General features: G+C 32.5%; 1 protein-coding gene and 1 long non-coding RNA gene across 2 annotated transcripts in view; both read right to left on the minus strand.

Moving 5' to 3' along the window:
* Nucleotides 1-25141, minus strand: part of LOC134728349 (uncharacterized) — a 450627-nt gene that overhangs the window by 165148 nt on the left and 260338 nt on the right. The gene's annotated exons all lie outside the window — the stretch shown is intronic.
* On the minus strand, nt 9141-18088 carry LOC134681678 (SRR1-like protein). Its single transcript, XM_063541327.1, has 7 exons — nt 17924-18088; nt 12954-12994; nt 11774-11895; nt 10981-11079; nt 10298-10449; nt 9796-9841; nt 9141-9369 (listed from the first exon to the last, which is right to left on the minus strand). Exons 1-7 carry the CDS (start codon nt 18064-18066, stop codon nt 9175-9177), a joined length of 798 nt encoding a protein of 265 aa, XP_063397397.1. The 5' UTR covers nt 18067-18088; the 3' UTR covers nt 9141-9174.

Genomic DNA, 25141 nt, shown 5'->3' on the forward strand with positions numbered 1-25141 from the left:
AGAAAGAATAATCACATGATGAAAGGGTGACAACTCAAATCTAAATAAACCAATAGTATTTTTCTTACACGGAGCACAAATATATATTCAAAGTACACTGTCTCAAGCAAAAGCAATCTCTTATTAAACAATATACAATTATACAATCGCGTATTTAACTGATTGTCAGAATTTACATCCAGTGTAGTAAAATTGATATCGTTACTGTAAAAAAAAAGAAGATGTGGTATGAATGCCATTAAGACAACTATCCACAAGTGACCAAAATGACGCAGAAATTAGCAACTATAGGTCACCGTACTGCCTTCAACAATGAGAACAGTCCATAACGCATAGTCAGCTATAAAAGGCCCCAAAACGACAATATTAAACAATTCAAACGAGAAAACTAACGGTCTTATTTGTGAACAAAAAAGAACGAAAAACAAATAGGTAACACATAAACAAACGAAAACCACTGAATTACTTTATGGTAGGTAGTTCATAACAAAAATCAGAGAAGATTCTTAATTCTTATGTCTTATAGAGGTATGTTTATCTATGATGTCAAAGTACAAGCAGTACAAACAAAACTGCATGCAATATGTTATATGTACACTAACAAGTAAAAAGAAAGAGGTTACTAAAAATAAATTTTAACTAGTTTGCATTATGTAATGCATTTATTTAATCCATTACTAGGACATTACTGGAACAATTTCCTCTGTATACTCATAATCTGCAATAATATTTACATTTCAGATGTGTTTGCATCAAATCCGAATCAAATCCACCTGTTTAAAAAGAACCACCACAATGTTCCCATTAGAATATTTATAAATCTTCCAATATTATTGCAGCTGAATAGATCGTGATGTACTAGTAATCTAAAAGAGGAACACAGCTGTGACCAAATTTAAAATGTTAAAAAGAAACGAAAGATACCAAAGGGAAAACCATGCACACTCATATATTATCAAACTGACAATGCCATATAAAAGGTGTCAGACCACTAATTAAATATCCCTATCTGTTCAACAGCTTTTCATAGCTTTCTAAATGTTTTACCTTAACATACTTTCAAAAAGAGGTACTAAAAAAAACCACCTGGTTTTCTGGAAATCTTAAATTAGTATAATACCATGTATACTGTGGAGTGCATTAATCTTCAATCTTTAATGCAAACTCATAGACAGGTCAATTTTAAGTCAAAATTGTCTAAATACATTTCTCTTTCACCAAAAACTGGTTAGTTTTTAAGTGAACAAGGACATCAAAAGCACTATTTTGTATCAGAGTAAGGGCTCCTTTTACATACTTTCTAAATTGAAGGGAGTAATTGGTGGTCTGACACCTAAAAAAGGTCTGACACCTAAAAAAGGTTTGACACCTAAAAAAGCCCTAAACTAAATGACAAACATCATAATACAAAACACACTATACAGAAATTTGACTGAGCAGGGCGAACACAACCAAAAACCGAGGGATACCTGATGTCTTCAAGAAGGGCAAGCAGAGGTGATGTTGAAACCATATTGTGGGTAATCTGAAGGCTACATAGGGATAACTGGAATCAGGATCTTTATATCCAACTTATCAGCTTTGTAAGTTTACGAAAGAAATTGATTTTCTTTCCCAGCACCGATTTGGCTATGACACAAACGTGATTAGAGAATTCTTAATTATCATGTTTACCTGTAGAAGTATTATCATTTGTAGATCAAACATTTTAAACAAATGGTTAACCCTAAAATAATCGTATTTTATGTCCCAAAAGTCTTTTCGGCTGCCATTCTTTTCATAAATGTTAAGTTATTTACTGTAATGGATGGTGACACTTTAATAAAAATAAATCTTATCTATTCTTTTCGTTTTTGTCTCCTCCATGGCTAATACGTAAATGTACAGAATGGTATCATGATTAGTAAATTGTTGATCATAGTTATATAACTTTCTACAAGTAGTCTTTATCCAAAGATCCTCAGTCATGATTTGACTTATCTGCATTTACAAAAGAAAAAACATGCAACATCAAAATGTTAAACAGAATTAAAGTCAAACAATGTATTATACGAAAGTAAAGAGGTAAACGTGTTATGTTATTTAAAGATACAACGTGGATTAATTCATATTACAAAAAGACACCATAATTGCATCCTTTATGCGAGCTAGGATAGCCACTGTCACATTATTGTATAATCGTTCTAGAGTGTCATGTTCTCAGTAAGGTATCTCGATGTATATACAAATGGACTATTGAAATTTGCCACTTTGCTAACGGACTATTGAAATTTGTCACTTTGCTTACGGTCAATTGAAATTTGCCACTTTGCTAACGGACTATTAAAATTTTCTCCGAGTATCTGCCTACGATTTTTAAGGGATTTATTGGAATTCCATATTTTCAGCACGTTTTCAGTACTGGATTAATATTTCGACGAAACTATATTCCAACCGTCTTTTTTTACCAGATAACATACTTTCTATCCATTTGCCTGGAAAAAAATTGAAAACAACACGTTTAATAATTTCTTGCGTCCGAAGCGCTTTTATACATTTACTTTCTTCAGGAACACTCAAAGCCACATATTTGAAATCCGAAGATGGATAAGTAACGAAACCGTTGAAGAGCTATATGTCATAAATACCTAGTAAGTGCTACTTAATAATGCCACTACTGATGGGCTGCAATCTATTAAGGTATACATTCGCACACTTTTTTTTTTGTAGCTCTCACTAAGGGTCGATGTCACTGTCGCATGGTGGGTTATACAATTCAATTTAAGAAAGCACAAAACTAGTGGCTCTCAAGAGTCTCTATCGCTTAGCTGACTCTTCTTGGGGTTTTGAAATCATAAAAAAAGATAAAAATTATAACCGATACTTAAATAATGATTGAGGCCACATTTAATTTAATCTTCATTCCATTCCATTCTTTGGTTCTCTAAAAGATGATAAGACATTTGTATGTATTTCCGGTAGGGTCCTATGTTAAACTAAGTCCCCCGCTGGCAGCCATCTTGGATGATAGATCGACTTTAAAGTACCAACACTTGGTCAGCACTTTATAAGGAATATTCAAGCTATGTTTGGTTTAATTCCTTTTAGTGATTCTCTATTAGAAGACATTTGTATGCATTTACCGAAGGTGCCGATGTCTAACCAAACCCCCTGCTGACAGCCATCTTGGATGGTGGATCGGCTACAAAGTAACAACACTTGGTCAGCATCTCATAAGAAACATGTCTGTGTCATTTAGGTCTCTTGTGGACAGATGTCTCATTGGCAATCATACCACATCTTCTTTTTTATATGATATGTTTGGTTTCATCATATTCAGTGTATATATTTCCCATAGGGTCGACATTCGTGGCAGGTAAGCTAAAAAATAATAAGATCCTGTCCAAGGTATAATATGTGTATTCCTGATTTGTTCTGCATAATATTCCAATTAGAGGCTCTATTCAACGGTATGAAATTTTTGAAGATATCGATTCCTTATTCAATATCATTTATAAATAAGAAAGATTGTCAGCAACTAGGTAATGTATATATATATAAGTATAAATCAGTCATCCGAATTTTGGGACGACATCAAAAGTTCAATGTAGGATAAAAAAAAAAAAAAACCTTATTTTCATAAAATTGCTTGACTAATATGGATGTATATGTAAAATCGATTTTAGATAAAAAAAAAAAAAAAAAAAAAAAAAAGTAGCATCAATTTATAAACCCCCGACCCCAAACTATTTGATTCAAGAGTTGTATTCTACATTGATCTGTTGATGTCGTCACTTAAAGCAGCACCTGCATACGGGTATATATCTCGCAATTGATACGATATTCCCGTGCTTGCATTTCCTATCATGATTCTCTCGATGGAGGATTGCTGCTCACATGGAAGCTATTAAACCAAGAGTTCCAAATGGTTAAGTTAAAGTCATCCCTTCGTAAATTTTACGGACGCCATCACGAATTGGTTGACAGTTTTGGAATTACCGTTTCTCAAATGATATCAGATATGTTCCCTTACGTCGTAACTACAATTGCCTTCCCTTTCATGAATGTGACCTACCGAATTAGAATATTTACCAGATTATTCATAATACCGGTATGAGCATCACGACGGGTACCACATGTTGAGCGGGATCTGCTTACCCTTCCGAATCACCCGATATCACCCCTAGTTTTTGGTGGGGTTCGTGTTGCTTATTCTTTAGTTTTCTATGTAGTGTCATGTATGCTATTGTTTGTTTGTTTGTCTTTTTCATTTTTTTGCCATGGCGTGGTCAGTTTATTTTTGATTTATGACTTTGCTGTCCCTCTGGTATATTTCGTCCCTTTTTTTAAAGAAGATGTTTTTTTCATTGGGAAGCCGTTAAACTGTGGAAAGAAGATTCCAATCTAACGGAGGAACTTTTTTCTATGTTGTGGGCGGGGCAGGGCTAAAATTATAAGAAACACCACCTATTGTATTGAAAAACATATGTGCATAATTGTAGTAAAAAAATTACAAAATGCATGAAAAAGTCATTTATATATATGTTACAGTGTTTTGAGATTCTTACAAGTTGCATATCTTATTAAGATAACTTTTTTTTACGGTTTCAACTTCAAAAAATATAATTTAGCAATGATGTGTCTAACTTAATCAAACTGATGTCGTGAACGATACTTATCAGTTGAAAGTATGATGCAAAAATAATTTACATTAGTATTATCAATAATTAAAAAGATATGGAAAATTGAGGAGAAAAAAAAAGTGCTACTATTTCCCGGATTTCAAGACTTCTTATAGGATAGATGACCTTGTTCTAGATTTGAAAGTTTGCATACTATCTGCCAAGTTAAAATTTAACATGCACATGCATTAAATATGAACTGAAATAAATAAGATCTGGAGGCCGTACGGCGTACGGTGATCTATTATAGTTGCTTACGCCGTGTAGAGTCGTACCATTGTCAATGAATAAGCGCATGGTGTAGCAATTCATGACTCGAAATGACAATACACACATATTAACCTAGTTTTAAAAGGAACAGTGCTGTTATTGTTACTCTTCTTCTAAATGTCTATGAGCGACAAATATGGGTAAAGTATATAGTAACGGTAGAAAATAATTTGGTATTATGGTTAAGGGAGCTACCATTTGATTTTTTTATGGGAGGGGACTCAAATGAAATTTGAAAAAAAAAAAAGGAAGACAGGAGTTTTTAGAAAAAAAAAGGCAGGATGAGACACCTGCAAAAAAAAGTCAGGATAAACTAAAAAAAAAAAGGCAGGACCGAACAGAGTGAAAAATAAAAAGGCAGGACAAAATTTTTCAAGCATTAGGATTGGTCACATTGTGATCTTTTATGATCTGGCAACAACATAATAGCAGTGCGCCTGCATATTGAGTATGACGTTCCCAGTTGATAAGATATATTCCAGATCTGGTATTTGCTATTATGATTTCCTTGATAGATGACTGCTGCTCACAAGGAGGCTATTATACCAAGAGTTCCAAAAGTTAAATGCATCCCTTCTTAACTTTTGCGGAAGCTGTCATCATGACGGGAAAGTTTTAATTGCCGTAACTTCATGTTGGTCCACTTTTCCTCGACTGTGATCTACAGGACTAATCACAGGGTATGACTATGTACTTACATGAGCGTCAGAACGATTTAACTTGTGAAGTAAGATCTGATTATCATACCGTAAGGTACTACATAACCTGATGTCATCGTCGGTTTTTGACGGATTCGCGTTGCTCTTGATTTTTCTAAATGTTATATTTTGTATATACTATTGTTTTTCTTTTGATAGTTTTTTCTTTGATTTTTTTTTTGCAATGGTCAGCGCCTAATTAAAAACCAAACTTTCATATAATTTTACAAATACATCGAAACAAACACCACCTAAAGGTTTACACTTGGCTATTACCAACCCTAAAGCCCTATTTGCTGAAGATGCAACGGCTTTTGCAGTAACATTATAGTCTAAATGCTCGTTTAAAACGAGACCAAGATAAGTACATGTCAACAACATTTTTTGACTTTAGCACATGCTTAATTTATTTTAACAATTGATAATTTCTAATTAGCAAATGCTTAGTTCATTTTAGCACATGTTAAAATTAATAAATCAAAATCTAAACGCATTTTGGCAGTAATTTTTTCTCTTTTACACAATTAGATAAAAAGAGATTTAGTGTGCACTTGATTCAATGTAAATGTTATCACTAGCAGCATATAAACCAGATACAGATATGTATCAAAATATACAATATTTATGTTGATTAAAAGCTCAGTAGGGCTAATGTTATGTCTATTAGTTCTGTAATCAATGTCTACTATTAATAAAACTTATCTATATTTCGTATCCGTGTATCATTCAAGTAATAACTACTTGTACGAACGGGAGCCACTCAACTTCCTGGTCCAGTAAAAATTAGCACCCATACCTGTAGCTATGGGTGGAAAATACCATTTTTGAAGTTACATTGTGTTAAAAAAATAATAACTAGTGTATAGGATAAAAAGTGGTCCAGGGTATGTGTTCTAAGATAATATAAGCCCAATCTAAGAGTTTCACAAAACTAGACGAGGTTGTGTAACATTATGAAAAGAAAGACAAAAGATACCAGAGAAACATTCAAACTCTTTATAAGTCAAAAATAAACTGAAAACGCCATAGCAAAAAACGAAAAAAACAAACAATAGTACACGAAACACAACATATAAAAATGTATGAGCAACACAAACCCCAACAAAACCTGGGGTTGATCTCAGATGCGCCGGAAGGTTTAGCAGATCCTGCTCCACAGGACCGGAAATAAGTCTATACGTTCGTGAAAAGTGGATGGTATTGTAGTTGCGACATTAGGAACATATTCGCCATCATCTAGCTCTGTGAAATGGATAATCCATAACGGTCAACCAACTCCTGTCCGTAAAATGTATGAAGGGATGATATAAACTTCACGACTTGGAACTCTTGGTTTTATAGCTTCCTTTTGAGAAGCAACCCTCTATAAAGGAAATCAAGATAGGAAATACAAGTCCTGGAATATCGTATCAACTGTGGGATATATATACTCCGTATGCAAGCGCTGCTATGATGTTGCTACATGGAAATGGAAAGGTCACAATTGCCGCCGGAAGCTGAAATCATCTCTCTTTCGTAGTTTTGTTTTTAACCGACCCTTATTGTCAATTTCTAGATGCAAGTCAAAATATCATGTTTCTAAAATGCAAGTCAAGATATCATGTTTCTAGATACAAGTCAAGTTATCATGTTTCTAGATGCAGGTCAAGATATCATGTTTCCAGATGCAGGTCAAGATATCATGTTTCTAGATGCAAGTCAAAATATCATGTTTCCAGATGCAAGTCAAGATATCATGTTTCCAGATGCAAGTCAAGATATCATGTTTCCAGATGCAAGTCAAGATATCATGTTTCCAGATGCAAGTCAAGATATCATGTTTCCAGATGCAAGTCAAGATATCATGTTTCCAGATGCAAGTCAAGATATCATGTTTCCAGATGCAAGTCAAGATATCATGTTTCCAGATGCAAGTCAAGATATCATGTTTCCAGATGCAAGTCAAGATATCATGTTTCCAGATGCAAGTCAAGATATCATGTTTCTAGATGCAAGTCAAGATATCATGTTTCTAGATGCAGGTCAAGATATCATGTTTCCAGATGCAGGTCAAGATATCATGTTTCCAGATGCAAGTCAAGATATCATGTTTCTAGATGCAATTCAAGATATCATGTTTCTAGATGCAGGTCAAGATATGAGGCAGACCTTACTACATCTGCTGTATCCTTTATTTCAAGTTCGACGGAATAGAAGCGTCAACATAGTCACTCAATTTTGAAGTAATTAGTTGGAGAACATCATCAATATAGCGGAATATAAAGCTTAACAATACTGTTAACTTCTTTCCTTCTTCATGAGACGAGGTTTATGTATGAAGTCAGCCTCATATGAATCGGCCTGACAGTAATTTGACTTTTTTCTATATCTTAAGCATGACTGCTTATAGTTTAATCATTGGCCTAGTAGTTTAAAATTAGTTCATGTTTAATTGTACAATGCAAGACACCTCTTTTAAAGTGAAAAAAAGCGTATTTGTTCTTCAGATTAACAATCATTAACTTATCCAAAAAGCAATAAATCATAACTGATGGATGAACTGATTGCAAATAATTGATGTCCAGTGGCAAGTTGACATACATATCAAGAGAACACTTTGGTTTGATATGATGTTGAACCTTGTTGTGTAATACCTACAGCTGGGTCAGATTTGTAGTATGCTAGTAATCAAAACTCAGCAGAAAAACAAGTCAACTTAGTAGTTTGTGCCAAGACACCTTATTCATATTAGTTCTTCATAGTTCAGAAAAATTATTCTTAAAATGGAATAAATCTGGCCTTTGCAAAATTGAGGGCTGAATGGATTGGCAATAATTGATGTACAGGGGCAAGTATAACATGTTTTACACTAGTAACTTTGGGGGCCCTTTATACTAGCTTGCTGTTCGGTGTGAGCCAATTTGCTCCGTGTTGAAGGCCTTGCCTTGACCTATAATGGTTTACATTTATAAATTGTTACTTGGATGGAGAGTTGTCTCATTGGGACTCATACCACATCTTCCTATATCTATATGTCAAGAAGATAACACTTTGATTTGGGAAGATAATGAACCCTGCTTTGTGCTAGCTACATACTGAGCAAGACTTTTATGATGCTAGTTCACAAGGTAAAAAATTGCAGGTTTACAAGTCAACTGCACTTAATAGTCTAGACAACTAATTCTGACTCAGGCTAGCCAGTCTCTGTCTTCCAATGTCGTGTGCTTTACAGAGAAGCAGCAAATATCAGTTTTAAAGTCTTTGATTTTACCTGTCTGTGATTAACTCAACACCATACCAAACTCAAGGTGATTAAATGAGCTGGAACCCTCCTTTGTAAAATGGCTGGTTCCGCCCCTGAGCATTGAGGTGGTCAATTGATTTCAGTGTGTGAGTTCAAAAGAAAGTTCAAGATAATATGAAACCAAATGGATCAACATAAATGTCCATTACTTGGCATTTAGTGCATATTTCATACGAAGCAAACTTAGTAAACAAATATTATCTTGCCCCCTTTACCCTGAAAGTAGGTGACCAATTAACAATAACTTGCAGACAAGTAAACATCACAAACTTGTTATTTTATTTGTTATAAATTCTAAATCATCTTCATTATAGCTTGGTTCCTCAGAATGCTCCCATGTTGACAAAGTCACATCCTTTAAAGTGCATTCTGGGAAAGATGTAATCACAGTGTCATTAAATATATCTGTATACTGAAAATTTTCTGGTAATTTTTCTTCCTTAGCAAATGGTGCTATCTGTTACAAGTTAAGGAGTGTAAATAAAAATTTCTGTACAACCCTTTCCTTAAAAGTAGTCTTGATATGACCCTTAAATTATAATTTGATACAAACTGTAACAAAGTATTCCCTGTCTTATTGGATGACTGCTGATGAATAAAGACCAAATGTGAGCAGCAGATATATCATAAATAATTTCCCTCTTTAATATTGTCAAGTTACAGTAGTAATTGATTGATGAAAAAAAATATACTTTTCTACATTGTAGATCTCTTTATATCAATATACTTTCAACCCAACTTATTCTATTTTTGAAAACTGAAAATATATGTCAAATATTTGAATTAATTATGATCTACTGCTACCAATTAATTATCTGGTTTAAGAAAAAAACTTCTCCCCCTGTTAAGTAATCAATATCTTAATGAATAAGATTAAGGATACATTTAACAAGTACCAGCAAGAATTTTCCAGTTTTCGTCTTGGATTCCTATAAACAATGATAAAACAAATTACTTTTATAATAAATAAACAAAACAAGAATGTGTCCATAGTACATGGATGCCCCACTTGCACTGTCATTTCATTATTCAGTGGATTGTGAAATTGGGGGGCAAAACTCTAATTTGACATTAAAATTAGAAATATCATATCATAGGGAACATGTGTATTTAAAAGTTTCAAGTTGATTGGACTTTATCTTCATCAAAAACTACCTTGACCAAAACCTTTAACATGAAGCAGGAAAGACGGATGGATGAATGAATGCAGTTGCATGAGTTACATTACTGTAAGTTTTTTTCCAAATGAATATTTTTCTTAAATTCTGAAGGAATTTATAAAGGCTTTATACAACCAATCAGTGAAAAGATCATTCAAACATATATATATCCTAAAATAGTATAGTAATTATTGATGGCATTGTACAAACAGCTGATCTGCTCGCCTTTCCAGAATATTTGTAAAGCTGTTTCCAACAATAATACACTTTGACAGACTACTAGGGTTCCAGTTTGCCCATATTAAGTTATTATACAGACTCTTCCCACAGTGTGGCATATAAAATAGTGTTTTCTTCTCAGCTTTCCTCTTTCCTTCCTAAAAGTAGAGAATTTCAGAACAATTTATGAAAATCTTCCATTGCATATTGATTGACATCTCCTAACTCTGATTTTCAGATAAAGAACAGCAATGCAAGTATGGTGCATCTAAATTAGGTTAGGTCAAGTGCAGAGGTTTTGTGTAATGAATTAATTCACCATACCCTTTTTCCCCCCTTCTTTAAGACAAAGTTGCTGGACTTGTATATTAAAAAACATGCTCTGCATATTGGTTGCAATTCTCATTAATAAAAAAATTTCCATGTAATAAATACAATGAATTTAGAAATATATGCATGCATTCATTTTTGTAAATCTTTGACCTCTAGCAAAAATGTCATTGGAAAACAGAAAATCACTACTGAAATAATGAATGCATGTTTTTTATTGCAAAACTTGATAGTGTTGCATTAATATTTTCCCAATCAATGAAATCATACCAATAAGAGTTATCATGGTAATTGAAATTATTGGCTTTTGAAAACCTATATATAAACTTCATAAAATTGTTTATAAATATACAACAAACCTCATTTTCAGGAATCACAGTAAAACCGGCATCTTTCAAGTACAACTTTTCTTCACTGTAAAATTTGGGATCATAAAAATAACAGGAACTTTTAGGAATCTGGAAGAATATACATTTTATCATAGAAATTTTCAACATTTCAGTGTTATTGAAGAAAAATTGTTACTCCTTTGAAATCTGTTTCAAGTAGACTAAAATTTAGATTTGACAGAGTTCTAGTTACGAGAAAATAAACATTGAACAAAGGTGAAGGACCAGGAACCCCTTTCAGTCTTTATACAAAGCATACATTTTAAGTTTATCAAAATATTTATCTGTTCCAGACAACATTGATAGTTTCAAAACTATGATATCTTTATCTGTTTTATCAATCTTTCATATATAAATACAGTTTTTAAGGTATTTTTCCTTCTAACAAAGCATTGCCCACATTATTTTGTAGTTTAAACAGTATTCATGAATGGAAAGTCATAGCATATGGTAAAACAATTGTTTGCTTTGTTCACACATTGTTGTCAATGAAATGGAATTTTATGCAAATGTCATACAAGTTAGAGATTTAGCTAGCTTTTAAACCAGGTTAAATATACCATTTTCTTCATAGGGAAATGCTTGTATCAAGTCAGAATTTGACAGCTGTTATCCATTCATTTGATTTGTTTGAGCTTTTGATTTTGCAATCTTATAAGGGATATTTTGTTTTGAACTTTTCTTGGAGTTCAGTATTTTTGTTATATTACTTCTCATATAAAACTCAAATATCTCTCTCAGAAGTTTGTTAGGTAAATATTACCTGAATGGTATCTTCTCTCAGTAAAACGAGAAGAGCTAATTGATATCTTGCTATACAACATTCTGCAAAGTTACCAATACCATAACACACTATTTCCTCAATGTCATGGTCTGCTATAAGATCTAGAATATATACAACTTGTTGATACAATGATGTCATTATCCTACCATTTAGAAATGTATTAGAATTAGGAAGAAAATGGTACTAACAAAAGAAATGTAGGTCAACATTAAATGAAGTCATTGAAGGGATCATCTTTATTTATGAAGAGGCAAGACCAGAAAACACTAGGTCGGGTGTTCAAGGGGGGAAAAAATTGGTAAAATATTTGTTTAACTTACAAACACATTTTGACAGGATTTTTTTTTTTTTTCCATTTTACTTTTATTTTTTTTTATGATGCAATATTGAATACAAGAGCTCATAAGTTAAATTTTTCAACAAAATGTATAGAGCGAAAAAATAAACAGTTTCTAGCAGTTTTCAATGACCTACATGCATGATATGTATTGCCAGCAGATAACAACCCTTTGAACTAATTAACCTATCAATGTCTTACTTACTTAGTTCTCTTAAAGTATTCTTACACATAAGGCCATCAATGCATAATACATGTATTATCAGACAGAGGGTAAACAACTGTTGTTTTTCTTTATTTTTGAGGTAGAGATATATTCCTTAGACATTCTTGTTTTTAACTTATTTAAATAATAAAGTCTTATTTACTACTTTGCTTAAATTTCTTTTGACTACATTGCTCATATATATATATATTGTTATTAGCATATTAATAGTCTTTAATCATAAAAGTATAATTTCATGGACAATGAAAAGTATGTTATCTTCAAAATATGTCTCCAAGGAGCAAATTTTGAAGGGACTGAGCAGTTACTTCACACCTGTGCCCTACAGACTGCTTTGTTTGGGTTTAGAGGAAAAAGGTTGAACTCTTACTTAAAAAATAATAAGCAAACCAGGGGCTGATCCAGTCATTTTCAAAAGAGGGGGCGAGGTTCCAACAATGTGTCCCTAATTCAAATGCATTGATCGTCAAAAAACAAGGGGGGTCCAACCTCCAGAAACCTTCACACCTAGATCCGTCACAGCAAACCAGAAAATTTTGTTTAGGCTTATTTTGACCACTGCAAACATTACAATCATTTATTTTAATTACATGTACCTCTAACTTGACTGTAAAATTCTGAAGCTTTCAAGAGACACCTGAAATAGTACAGGGCATACATTTATTTATATTTTGCTAAAAGAAACATGTTAAACACTGTTCTGAAATAGGTAAATCTGTTGCTATCATCTTTGTCATGTGGTCTCTAGTGGATATAGTTGTCTCAATGACAATCATACCACATCTCCTTATTTCATATTTGTTAGCTATATTCATTATAAGGGGAGATAAATCAAATAATGTATATTTGTATAAAGTAATGCACAGTAACCTATATGACATGAAGTTGCTTTAAATGAATTTATCTCGTTTAATTTTCATAAAATTTTTACAAGTATTTACTTTGACCCTTTGACAAAAATCTAAAAATTTCAAAAAAATTGAACCAACCATCTTATCAGAAAAAATACACTGGTTATATGAGAGCTAATTTTGATTAATATTTCCTAATATGTAATTAAAAACGTTTAGCTGATTTTACAGAGTTATCTTTCTGTTTTGTTAGGTACCACCTTAATTCAACTTCATTTGGACTGTATATAAGTTAAAAGTCTCATTGACAATCATGCCACATCTTTATTTTTAGTGTGAGAGACAGTTTCTAATAAATATATTGAAGAACATGTGAAAAAGAGAAATTTCCTAAGTACAAAAGACACACTTTGATCAAACTTTTTTGAAATATTACCTTTTGATTTATAACTAAAGTAATACCGTCATGTTGTGTCGTTTTGAACCTTCAACAGTGGCCGGCCGCCATTCTGAAAATATTGCTGAAGACTGCCAAAATATGAACTTTTCAACCAAATTTTGAAGCAAAAAGTTTAATACTTGAACTGATATGGTTTGCAATTTCATTTAAATGAAAAGTCGATCTTTTAAGGGGTCGGTAGGATATAAGTCAAAATAAATTAGTTGAGAAAATTGATTTTACAAAAAGGTCCCATTGCAATTTTATCAAGTTTTAACAAATATGTCAACGGAGGGCTCAGGATATGTGGCTATGTCACCTCAATTTTCAAACTTATTTCAAAGCACAAAATCATATTTCTGAACTGAAACTTTAAACATATTTAATTGTAACCCAGATGCTCCGCAGGGCATAGCTTTATACGACCGCAGAGGTTGAACCCTGAACGGTTGGGGCAAGTATGGACACAACATTCAAGCTGGATTCAGCTCTAAATTTGGATTGTGATTAAATAGTTGACACAGCATAGGTTTCTGACACAGAATGAATGTGTTCTAATGAACTTAAATTTTTTTTTTCTCTTAGAGCAATTCACTATGATGTTGAATATTAATCCTCTCAAAAAAATGTTTGAAGAAATTTTCTTTTTATTTATGAAATTTCAAATGAGCAAAAATTGAACCCAATTTTTTTAATCACATCCCCCTTTCCCTTATTCCAAAACTAATCTCAATTCAAATTTCTAATGGAGTTTGCAACAATAACTACTCATTTAAATACATCATTAAATATTAAGATGTAAAAAAACTGCTTGTTATCACTGAATGGTAAAGATTATTTTAATTTATCAGTTGGTAGTAAAAAGTGAACATACATTGTATATTGTATATAACAAAGATTTAAGTTGATTCTGGACAAAGAAAGATAACTCCAATTAAAAAAAAATCTTGCTATTGCACAATATTTTGCAATTAGATATTTCTTGCTTACTATTCTGAACAAAGAAAGATAACTCTAATTTAAAAAAAAATTGCTATTTCACAATATTGTGCAATTAGACATTTCTTGCCATTGTGCAATACTTTGCAATTGAAAAGACTTGCTATTGCACTATACTTAATATAATAATTTTAGATCCTGATTTGGACCAACTTGAAAACTGGGCCCATAATCAAAAATCTAAGTACATGTTTGGATTCAGCATATCAAAGAACCCCAAGATTTCAATTTTTGTTAAAATCAAACTAAGTTTTATTTTGGACCCTTTGGACTTAAATGTAGACCAATTTGAAAACAGGACCAAAATTGAAGAATCTACATACACAGTTAGATTTGGCATATCAGAGAACCCATTTATTCAATTTTTGATGAAATCAAACAAATTTAAATTTTGGACCCCGATTTGGACCAACTTGAAAACTGGGCCAATAATCAAGAATCTAAGTACATTTTTAGATTCAGCATATCAAAGAACCCAACCAATTCATTTTTTGTCAAAATCAAACTAAGTTTAATTTTATACCCTTTGGACCTTAATGTAGACCAATATGAAAACTGGACCAAAAGTTAAGAATCTACATACACAGTTAGATTCGGCATATCAAAGAACCCCGATTATTCAATTTTGATGAAATCAAACAAAGTTTAATTTGGGTCCCTTTTTGGACCCTAATTCCTAAACTGTTGGGACCAAAACTCCCAAAATCAATACCAACCTTCCTTTTATGGTCATAAACCTTGTGTTTAAATTTCATAGATTTCTATTTACTTATACTAACGTTATGGTGCGAAAACCAAGAATAATGCTTATTTGGGCTCTTTTTTGGCCCCTAATTCCTAAACTGTTGAAACCAAAACTCCCAAAATCAATCCCAACCTTTCTTTTGTGGTCATAAACCTTGTGACAAAATTTCATAGATTTCTATTAACATAAACTAAAGTTATAGTGCGAAAACCAAGAAAATGCTTATTTGGGCCCTTTTTGGCCCCTAATTCCTAAAATATTAGGACCAAAACTTCTAAAAATCGTTACCAACCTTCCTTTTGTGGTTATAAAACTTGTGTTAAAATTTCATAGATTTCTATTCACTTTTACTAAAGTTAGAGTGCAAAAACTAAAAGTATTCGGACGACGACGACAACGACGCAGACGCCAACGTGATAGCAATATACGACGAAATTTTTTTCAAATTTTGTGGTCGTATAAAAACTTATATTAACTGTAAAACGCAGGGTTTGTAGGGTAAATATACATTAAAACAAAACAGTTATGACCATTCTATCTATGTACGGTACCCTGTTCACTTTCATTGATAATCAATCGGCCATTTATGATATACAACTTAAGTGTAAAAGTCACGTGATGAGGGAGATAGTTGGAAAGCTGCAAAGTATCTTAGATATTTATCAAAAAAATTCTGGGTAACACTGTCATTGACTGTATAACTATAAGAAAATAAACTATAAATTGTCTTCTTCTTCTCTGGATCTTAACACCCTTTAAAGGGTAAACTAACCATACTTCGTATGTCGAACAGTTACAACACCAAAAAAATAAAAATAATATATAAATGAAGAATAAATTAACAATCGTAACACAACAACATTATATACACTATTTTTATATTTTGTTAAGTCTTTATGTGTTTTTACAAAGGAGGTTTACATGTTTTATTTTGACATTTACATGGGAACTGGAAGTTTACAGTTTTTAATACTTTTAACATGCAACTAAAGGAAAAATTATAATTTTATTTTTAGCAGTTATTTTTCTTACATTTTTTTATTTTGGGTTTTGACTGATCAATATTTAATATGATAACATGTACAGATTAGGTAACATATTCACTTTTAAGATCATTCACAAAATCAATGACGTATGTTAGTTATATGTCCTTGACAAAATGAAAAAAAAAAAAAAAGATTTTGGTCTTTGTCCCGGAGGAATTTGCCTTTATATCTTTAAAATTAATTTAACACTAATTTATTCGCTGCGTATTATGAGAACAATTAGTAAGACACTGAGTTAACACTCAGGTACTAAACTGCTACACATTATAGCAAGGTCTGAAGATCACTTTCATATATGGCTAATTTTTAGTAGATATGTTTTTTTATGCAACATACACACCATTTTGCACACATAATGTCTCAGCTGGGAACAGTACATGTATATCTATTTGCCTGGTCTCCATACATAGTGAGTCATCATCAAAAGATTCACTTTTTTTGTTAAATTTGTAAAAAAAATTATTATTAAGGTTCATCATAACAAACTGACCAATATGGATGTATTTACATGCCCATAATTACTCTGAGTACAGACTTCCCTGTAAAGTTGGTAAATTTTTAATGCCTAGCATCCACTAGATATTATAAAGTAAAGTGCATTTTGTGTTTCAGAAAGATAAAATCTCTTTTGGATTTTGATATGGGCATTTTTTTTCCTTTATCATGTTCATGCAAAAGGTGTGAAAATTGACTATGAGATGCTCCCTCAGGTAAAAAAAACGGTTTGTATTGTTTTCATTGTCCTTAATTGACATGGACACCAGGTATCTTCACAACTATATCTATCTATAGGTGAGTTAAAGAGTTTATCTGAGTCAGTGAGTGGACAGTATCAAAGTAATTCAGGTGTTTGTTTATTTTTGCACCTTCTGCAGAAATAACTCGAATAATTCAAGCCCTTTCTGTGTCTGATTTTCTCCCAAACGAGGGCTTGAACTCCTTATGATCATTGGCCGCGTCGCCTGCTCTCTGTGAGAATGAGCCAATTGGCGGCGATCAGGATAATGAGTCTGCTCAACTGTCTTGTAAATGTCTTACCAAACACGTGTGTTCAATTAACACAAATCCCATAATAATTAATTAACATCAATTAACATCATTTAACATCAATTAACATCTGGAACTCCTCTTTCCTGAGTAGCCAATTTAAATCAAAATTCCCATATTGCAAAGTGGTGTGAATTTTCCTGTTGACAGTCTTGATCGAGGAAGACATTCAGGCGTTAATGTAGCCTTCATAGATCAGCGGAATATAACAACTGAATTATTAGGGTTACTGTAGAAAGGAAAAAAAATGCCTATCAAAAACCAAGAAAGATTTTTCTTAAACACAAAATGCATTTAACTTTTATGTATCTAGTGGATGCTTGGCATTCAAACTTTCCAAACAGCACAGGTAAGTTTGTACACTGAGTAGTATTTTGGGTGAAAATACGGCCATGGTTTACCATTTGTTATGATGAACCTTAATCAGATAATGACTTACGTGGACTCTTGAAGCCTTCTGTTGATTGTATTAATATCAGTTATTGTGTGATTTTCTGTTGTTGCATCATCATTTTTATTAATCGTTGGAGTGTTCTTTTTTCTATTTTTACGACTTCTCATTACTATCTGAAAGTCTGACATTCTTCTTTGAAGATTTTCGGTATTCGACACTACCTGCAGTCTAAGTACTGAACCAAACCCGTATCAATATTACAAACACGAATTATTTCCGGATAATTTACAAACTTACCTTTTTAAATTTTAGCCCACCTGACCGAAAAATGCCGATTATCATAATTATAGAACAATTAAGCTCGGAATTCGAATATAATCTCAGAAGAGGGGGGGTAATTGGGGTCCCAATAACAGCAAAACAGCAAACTGATTTGGCTTATAACAGATAACAAGGAATTTAAATCGAAAAAAAAACAACAGATAACAGCAAGGATTTGTATAGTTAGACAAATCCTTGATAACAGTAAATAAAGATAATAAAATAAGTCGGGTCCTTGACAAATAATAGTATTTCTTATTACATGAATAATCCTTTGTAATGAATTCCATTTTCTATGATTATGGTTTTTAGAATTATGTATCTAGATATGTATTTGGTAAATTCTTGTCCGTCTATTGTCAACATGTCGGCCATTCACTCAAACGCTCTTCAACCAAATTACATAAAACTTTGGGAAACTATTTATATCTATTTACTTGAGCTGTCTATTGTTTTTTTTTATAAAGATTTTAAGTTCCTGAGTGATGGGGTTTTATTCAATTAAAATGGTTGTTTTTTTTCTTCAGTTTTCTGATAATATCTCAAAAATTCACAAATTAGCAAGGAATTTCGGTGAATTGTTTATATCTATTGACATGAGCTCCCTTTCACTTTTTATAAATTTTAGATTTTATGTTTCCAAGTTAAGGGGTTTTATTAATTAAAAAGGGGGTATTTTCCAGTTTTCGGACATTAACACAAAAAAAATTTCACCAGTTCTCATGAATTTTGATGTATTGTTTATATACATGATATATATATTGACTGACTTTTATAAATATCTGATATGAAATTGAGGAGTTATCGAATATTTCAAAAAGGTGACGGGCGTATCATGCGCTCATGGCGTAGCTGTTTATTTGTTATAGAATACTTTTTTCAGCATTTCCATTTTTTTAACAGTTACAGAAACTCACACATGCTAGTTATTTAAATAGTGTGTAATAAAATTGAGAATGGAAATGAGGAATATGTCAAAGAGACAAAAATGATATCTAGTAAACATTCACTGAGGGCAGTTATGGTATCAAAGTATGTCAAATTGACATAGTTCTTGTGTTTGTTACTACTAAAAATGACCTTAAAAAGTTTGAATATATATTTTTTGTATGAGGATAATGTTCCTTGTTTCCCGTACGAACATATTAATTTAGAACAATTCTTCATATGACAAAAAGGAAAACATATGGCCATGAATATCTGACAAGGATCTCAATTAACTCATTACAAACAAAGATTTATTTTGTCTTCAAGCCATTGTTCCCCTACTAAACTATGTGTTCTACTTACTATACAAATCCTTGGGACGTCATGTTAGACATAATGATAAATTGATTGCTCCCGTGCTCCAGTGGCAAATATATCACGCATATCATCAAAGTTTACGACGAGGCGAAAGTGGATCTAGCTAGCTGAAGTAAATCATTGATACATTATTATGATAAAGAGTTTGCTAGCAGTAAAACGTATGCCGTACTAGAATAAAGTTGAATAAGATCAAAATCTTGAGTCTATTTTGGGAGGGTGTGTCTAAAAAACGTATGCCGTACTAGAATAAAGTTGAATAAGATCAAAATCTTGAGTTTGACTATTTTGGGAGGGTGTGTCTAAAAAGTCAAGACCTACACCGCTTTTTTATTAGCTAAATTTTATTTGTTTCCTCATACACCTTAAACACCAAAATCGTTAGATATTTTCTACTTGTATGTCAGTGTTACTATATATATTACAATGTTTTCCCATTTCATTGGTTTTTTTTATTATTACAGTACCATCTTTTGTTTTACATTGTTTACGAGTTAAAGGTCGTATTCATTTAAAACGCTACTGTAAATTACAATAGCACTTCAACGCAAAGCTTGATGAATGTTAGTTTTACGCCGTATTTCATCTTTCTCAAGTAAAACTTCTATTCTATTGTCAGTTTATTGTCTTAATTTTGTATGCCATAACCATTTAATGTAAATGTGTTTGTGCGAATAAAATATTGTCTATTGTCTATTGACAAAATCTCGGAAAAGTTTGGAGAAGAATTTGTATTCTAATGCAAAAATAAATCATTACGCATTTGTTTTCGTTGTTCCTTACTGCATGTATTGACGATAATTTCAATAAAACGGAAACTTAAGTGAGTATGGTCTATAATGATCAAGATAATTGCATTTCTTTTATGATAGACCAAGATGACAAAAATATCTTTAATGATTTGAGTTCTAATTTCTGTTAATATTCTGTATAAGTTTTTTGCCGATTCCCGACGTGCTCTTTCCTTTGATGAAAGAACCCTCCATTTTCAGACGGCCATTTTTTATGCAATAAAACAAAGTTTAATTTTTGACCCTTTTGGCTCTTAATTCGTTAAGACCAAAACTCCCAAAATCATTCCAAACTTTCCTTTTAAGGTCATAAACTATTTACTTGTACTAAAGTTATTATGCAAAAACCAAGAAAAATGAATATTTGGGACCTGTTTTTGGCCCCTAATCCCTAAACTGTTGAGACTCACCTCTCAAAATCAATCCCAACCTTCTTTTTGTGGTCATAGACCTTATGTTAAAATTTCAAAGATTTCTGTTTACTTATACGAAAGTTATTGTGTGAAAACCTAGAAAAATGCTTATTTAGGCCTTTTTTGACCCCTAATTCTTAAACTGTTTGGACCAAAACACCAAAATTCAATCCCAACCTTCCTTTGGTCATAAACCTTGTGTTTAAATTTCATAGATTTCTATTTACTTTTACTAAAGTTAGAGTGCGAACACAAAATGTATTTGGACGACGACGCCAATGTGATACCAATATACGACCATTTTTTTTTCAAGTTTTGCGGTCGTATGAAAAATTATTATGTTTATATTCTAATATGTCAGACACATCTATACAAATGTCATCAGTGGCACATCAACACCTGACCAGAAACAGATTTTCTTTTCATAAATTAATCTTAGTTGATCTTAGTTTATTTTTGTCATATTGGGGAATATGGTGTTGATGGCAATCTTTGATACTAGTAGTTTAGACCGTAAAATGTATTAACATGTAACGTGGTTGTTTGGTTAAGAGCTCAACTTGTTGTTTAAACATGGTTGCTTGGTGGTCTTCAATCCAATCATCGATGATATAAGCGTTTGATTTCTATGTGGTTTTGATATCAATACTGCATCAATGCTTTGTTTTACTTGTGCTTGGTATATTTGTTGACAGTTTTTCATTTATGAGTGAAGTAATTAGCCCTAACATATTGTGTATGTAACTCTACCAAGTCAGGAGCCTGTTATTTAGCATGTTTAGTGGTTTCATTTGTTGCTGTATACCAAATTTTGTGTACATAAACCAGGCTGTTAGTTTTGAATTGATACCTGGATGATTTACGTCCGGCTATGACCCCCCCCCCCCCCCCCCCCCCCATCGGCTATTCTACGGGATATTGCGGACTGGAAAAACCTATTAACAGACTGGTGTCTGTTTGTTGTTTGGCCTTTATTTTACTCTGACTGCATTGCTGTGGCTGGTATGGAGTATCAGGTCGTTCTGCTAGCATGGCTGTTTGTATTGCCTCTTTCAATTCAGTGTTGATGATGGGGGTGATGTGTGTGGTGGTGTGAGCAGTACATTGTAGGTCTGGGTCGTTGATGTCAAACCATTTAGTTTTATATTTTTCATTTCAGACACTCAAGTTTAAAGCTTACACAATGGTATAGGTGTAACTTATTGTTGAAGGCCTTGTGGTGACCTTGGTCCAAATAATTATGACGTCTTGAAAGGCTATTATATTTTTTTTCTTTGAAGCCTTAAATCAATGTAAGCTGTCAAAGAAAAAAAAGAAAGGCTTTTCAAGACGTCATTATTATTTGGACTAGTGATGACATATACTGATGATTCATTAGTATTGGTTTGATACCAATTTTGGATATCGTGGGTACAGGAGAACACGAATTTAGATGTTCAACCAATAACACATTTACTAAAGAAATGAATGCAGACTTTGCCAAAACCACCAAATCAAATATCCACGAATATGCAAGTTTCCTCAAACCACAAAAATTGGAATCCACGAAAATAAATGAATCCACAGTAGTTGTTAAAACTTCTAATGAAAAGCTTTCTCATTGGCAATCATACTACATCTTCTTATTTTTATAAACATGACAAATGAGTTGTGGATATTTAAATATAATCAACACCTTGAAGAGATACTATTATTGTCTATATTGCTACGAAAAATAGAATCTTTGAAACTGACCAGATCGACTTAACACATGATGATACCTAATGTTGATATATATTTTGAAGTCAAAATCATTATTTTAATTCTAGTTTCTTGTGTACAACTTGGAAATAAGTAAGGCGTTTATTATCACTGAACTAGTATATATTTGTTAAGGGGTCAGCTGAAGGATGCCCCCAGGTGCAGGAATTTCTCGCTACATTGAAGACCTGTGCGTGACCTTCTGCTGTTGTTTTTTCTATGGTCTGGTTGTTGTCTCTTTGGCACATTCCTCATTTCCATTCTTATTTTAAATATATATAAAGACAATTAGTCATATTGATTTGTATTTTGATGTTTTGGATAAAAGTTTGACAATACTTATTATGTTCATAAATATATAGATTATATGTTCCTGGCCAGTTTGAAATATACTAAAATATGTACAAGGCCAAATGAAATAATATGTGTTTCCCATTTCCCTACCTATCCTATATTTGAAGCTCTACCCTAAAGTTTCTTTTTTTTGTCATTTCACTAAGCACTGTTAAAACAAGTTTAAAACAATTTAAACCGATAGAAAGTCATCAAAATAGTGTAACTTCATGCCTTCCTTAACTTTATTCCGTGAAAGTTTTGGCCTGTATTCTTAAACTGTATCAAGAGAATGACATTTATATAACCAGGAAGATTTGGACTATTTGCGATTAGAAATAAATTAAGATCAGACATAATATTTTAAGTGCTACAGTGACAATTTGTTAATCCGTCTATCTAACCTGTTATATTTCTTTGTGTTTAATTAATTCTATTGTTAGATATATGTTTGTCGTGATGGAAATCACTCTGACCATGACAAGTTAATCCGTTGGACACTAATCCTTTGCTATAGATACTGTTTTCTATATATGCTTTGTATGTTATTTTGTAGTCAGTTTAGGTCTTAGGTCTGGTACTGTCCGGACCTTGCTAATAAAGTTTAAAGTATTGGTATTCCGTCTTTGCATTACTTTAACACGGAAAACGCCCGGTTATATATTGGTTGAGGTACCCGCGGCACGATTCTGAGCTAGTTCCCCCAAACTAGTAAATGGATACCTTCAGAAACAACACTATGGAAGGAACCTGGAATTACCATCCTTGCAGAAATGGACATCCGTTTCCGATAAGAAAAGAAAATACCTGTTTGGACTTTCTGTGTAAATATTGCGGTAAGACATTGAACGTTTTCACCTACCATCGATGTTATGCAGCTAACGCTCATTGTTACCAGTGCAGACATCATGGACATTTTGCCCGTATGTGTAGTTTTCACGTGAAGTCATGTGAAAACCCAAAACCAAAGATGAAGTCAAAATCTAAAATGCAAAGAGACAGCGACCGCATGAGAACATTTATTAAGAAGAAACAAATGTCTCAATTTCCGTTTCAAGGACTCGAGGACAAGGAACTCTTTGTTTTTACGTGCTCCATACAAGACGAATCCGCTAAACAGAACTTAAAGAAGTTAAAAGTTTCTCACAGTAACTCGTTGAAAGAAATAGCTGTACTCAAAAGTGAAAATTCAAAATTGGATACCGTAAGAAAAGAAAATGTTATTTTAAAGAACAGTTTGGACAAAGTAAATTTGGAACGTTTAGAACATGGCCGGATAATTCAAAAGATAGAACATGAGTTAGCCGAACATAGAAGTAGAACTGAGCATTTGGAAAGAGTAATAGTTCAACTGAAAGAGGAAAACCTAAATTTAACGAACTCTAGACAACGCTTAACAATGGAGTTTAAAAATACTGACTTGCAGTACAATCGCATCTTAAATGATATGGATGACGAAATTCAGAGACTTAAGGCAGAGAACGTAAACAGTAGACACGAGATTCAACATCTAGATATAAAACATTCAAACCAAAATGTTGCAATTTGCTCGCGTGGCAATTCGCAGCAACGCCATCGGCGAGGAGGAGGATACCCACGACGATAACAAAATTCATTCGGCAAACTCGGAGACCGAGTTTAGGTGGAGTAGTGGCGAATATAACCAGGAAGATTTGGACTATTTGCGATTAGAAATAAATTAAGATCAGACATAATATTTTAAGTGCTACAGTGACAATTTGTTAATCCGTCTATCTAACCTGTTATACTTCTTTGTGTTTAATTAATTCTATTGTTAGATATATGTTTGTCGTGATGGAAATCACTCTGACCATGACAAGTTAATCCGTTGGACACTAATCCTTTTCTATAGATAGTATCATACTGTTTTTTATATATGCTTGTGTATGTTATTTTGTAGGGAGTTTAGATCTTAGGTCTGGTACTGTCCGGACCTTGCTAATAAAGTTTAAAGTATTGGTATTCCGTCTTTGAATTACTATAACACGGAAAACGCCCGGTTATATATATATCAGCTATATTTACATATAAGTATGATCCCTCTTATGTCATTTCCTTTTTAGAATAATGGTTTTAATTTATTTTTGGTTTAATATTAAAATCATAATATTTGTTTCATTGTGACTGCTGAATATGGTGTTCATTTAGTGAAGAGAAAAACATTCGTAAATTTTGAGTTACGATCATCTTTCTATAAAAACAAGTACAAGTTACGATCATCCATAGATGAAGTTACGATGTTCATCGTGATTTTTTTTATCTCGATTATCGTTCTTCTGGTTGTTTTTTCTATAAATTATAAAAAACACATAAAATGGCAATGCTAATAAAGATTTTTC

The sequence above is a fragment of the Mytilus trossulus genome, chromosome 8 (assembly GCF_036588685.1).
Source record: "Mytilus trossulus isolate FHL-02 chromosome 8, PNRI_Mtr1.1.1.hap1, whole genome shotgun sequence".
Taxonomy (NCBI): domain Eukaryota; kingdom Metazoa; phylum Mollusca; class Bivalvia; order Mytilida; family Mytilidae; genus Mytilus; species Mytilus trossulus.

What these genes read in the sequence shown, in the direction of transcription:
- LOC134681678 (XM_063541327.1), bottom strand. Translation starts at nt 18,066, where the DNA reads ATGTCAGACTTTCAGATAGTAATGAGAAGTCGTAAAAATAGAAAAAAG. An exon ending in TTTACAAATATTCTGGAAAG is followed by an intron (nt 9,842 to 10,297) that starts GCGAGCAGATCA and finishes CATTGTTTATAG; the next exon opens with GAATCCAAGACGAAAACTGG. An exon ending in CTTGCTGGTACTTGTTAAAT is followed by an intron (nt 9,370 to 9,795) that starts GTATCCTTAATC and finishes AACTTGTAACAG; the next exon opens with ATAGCACCATTTGCTAAGGA.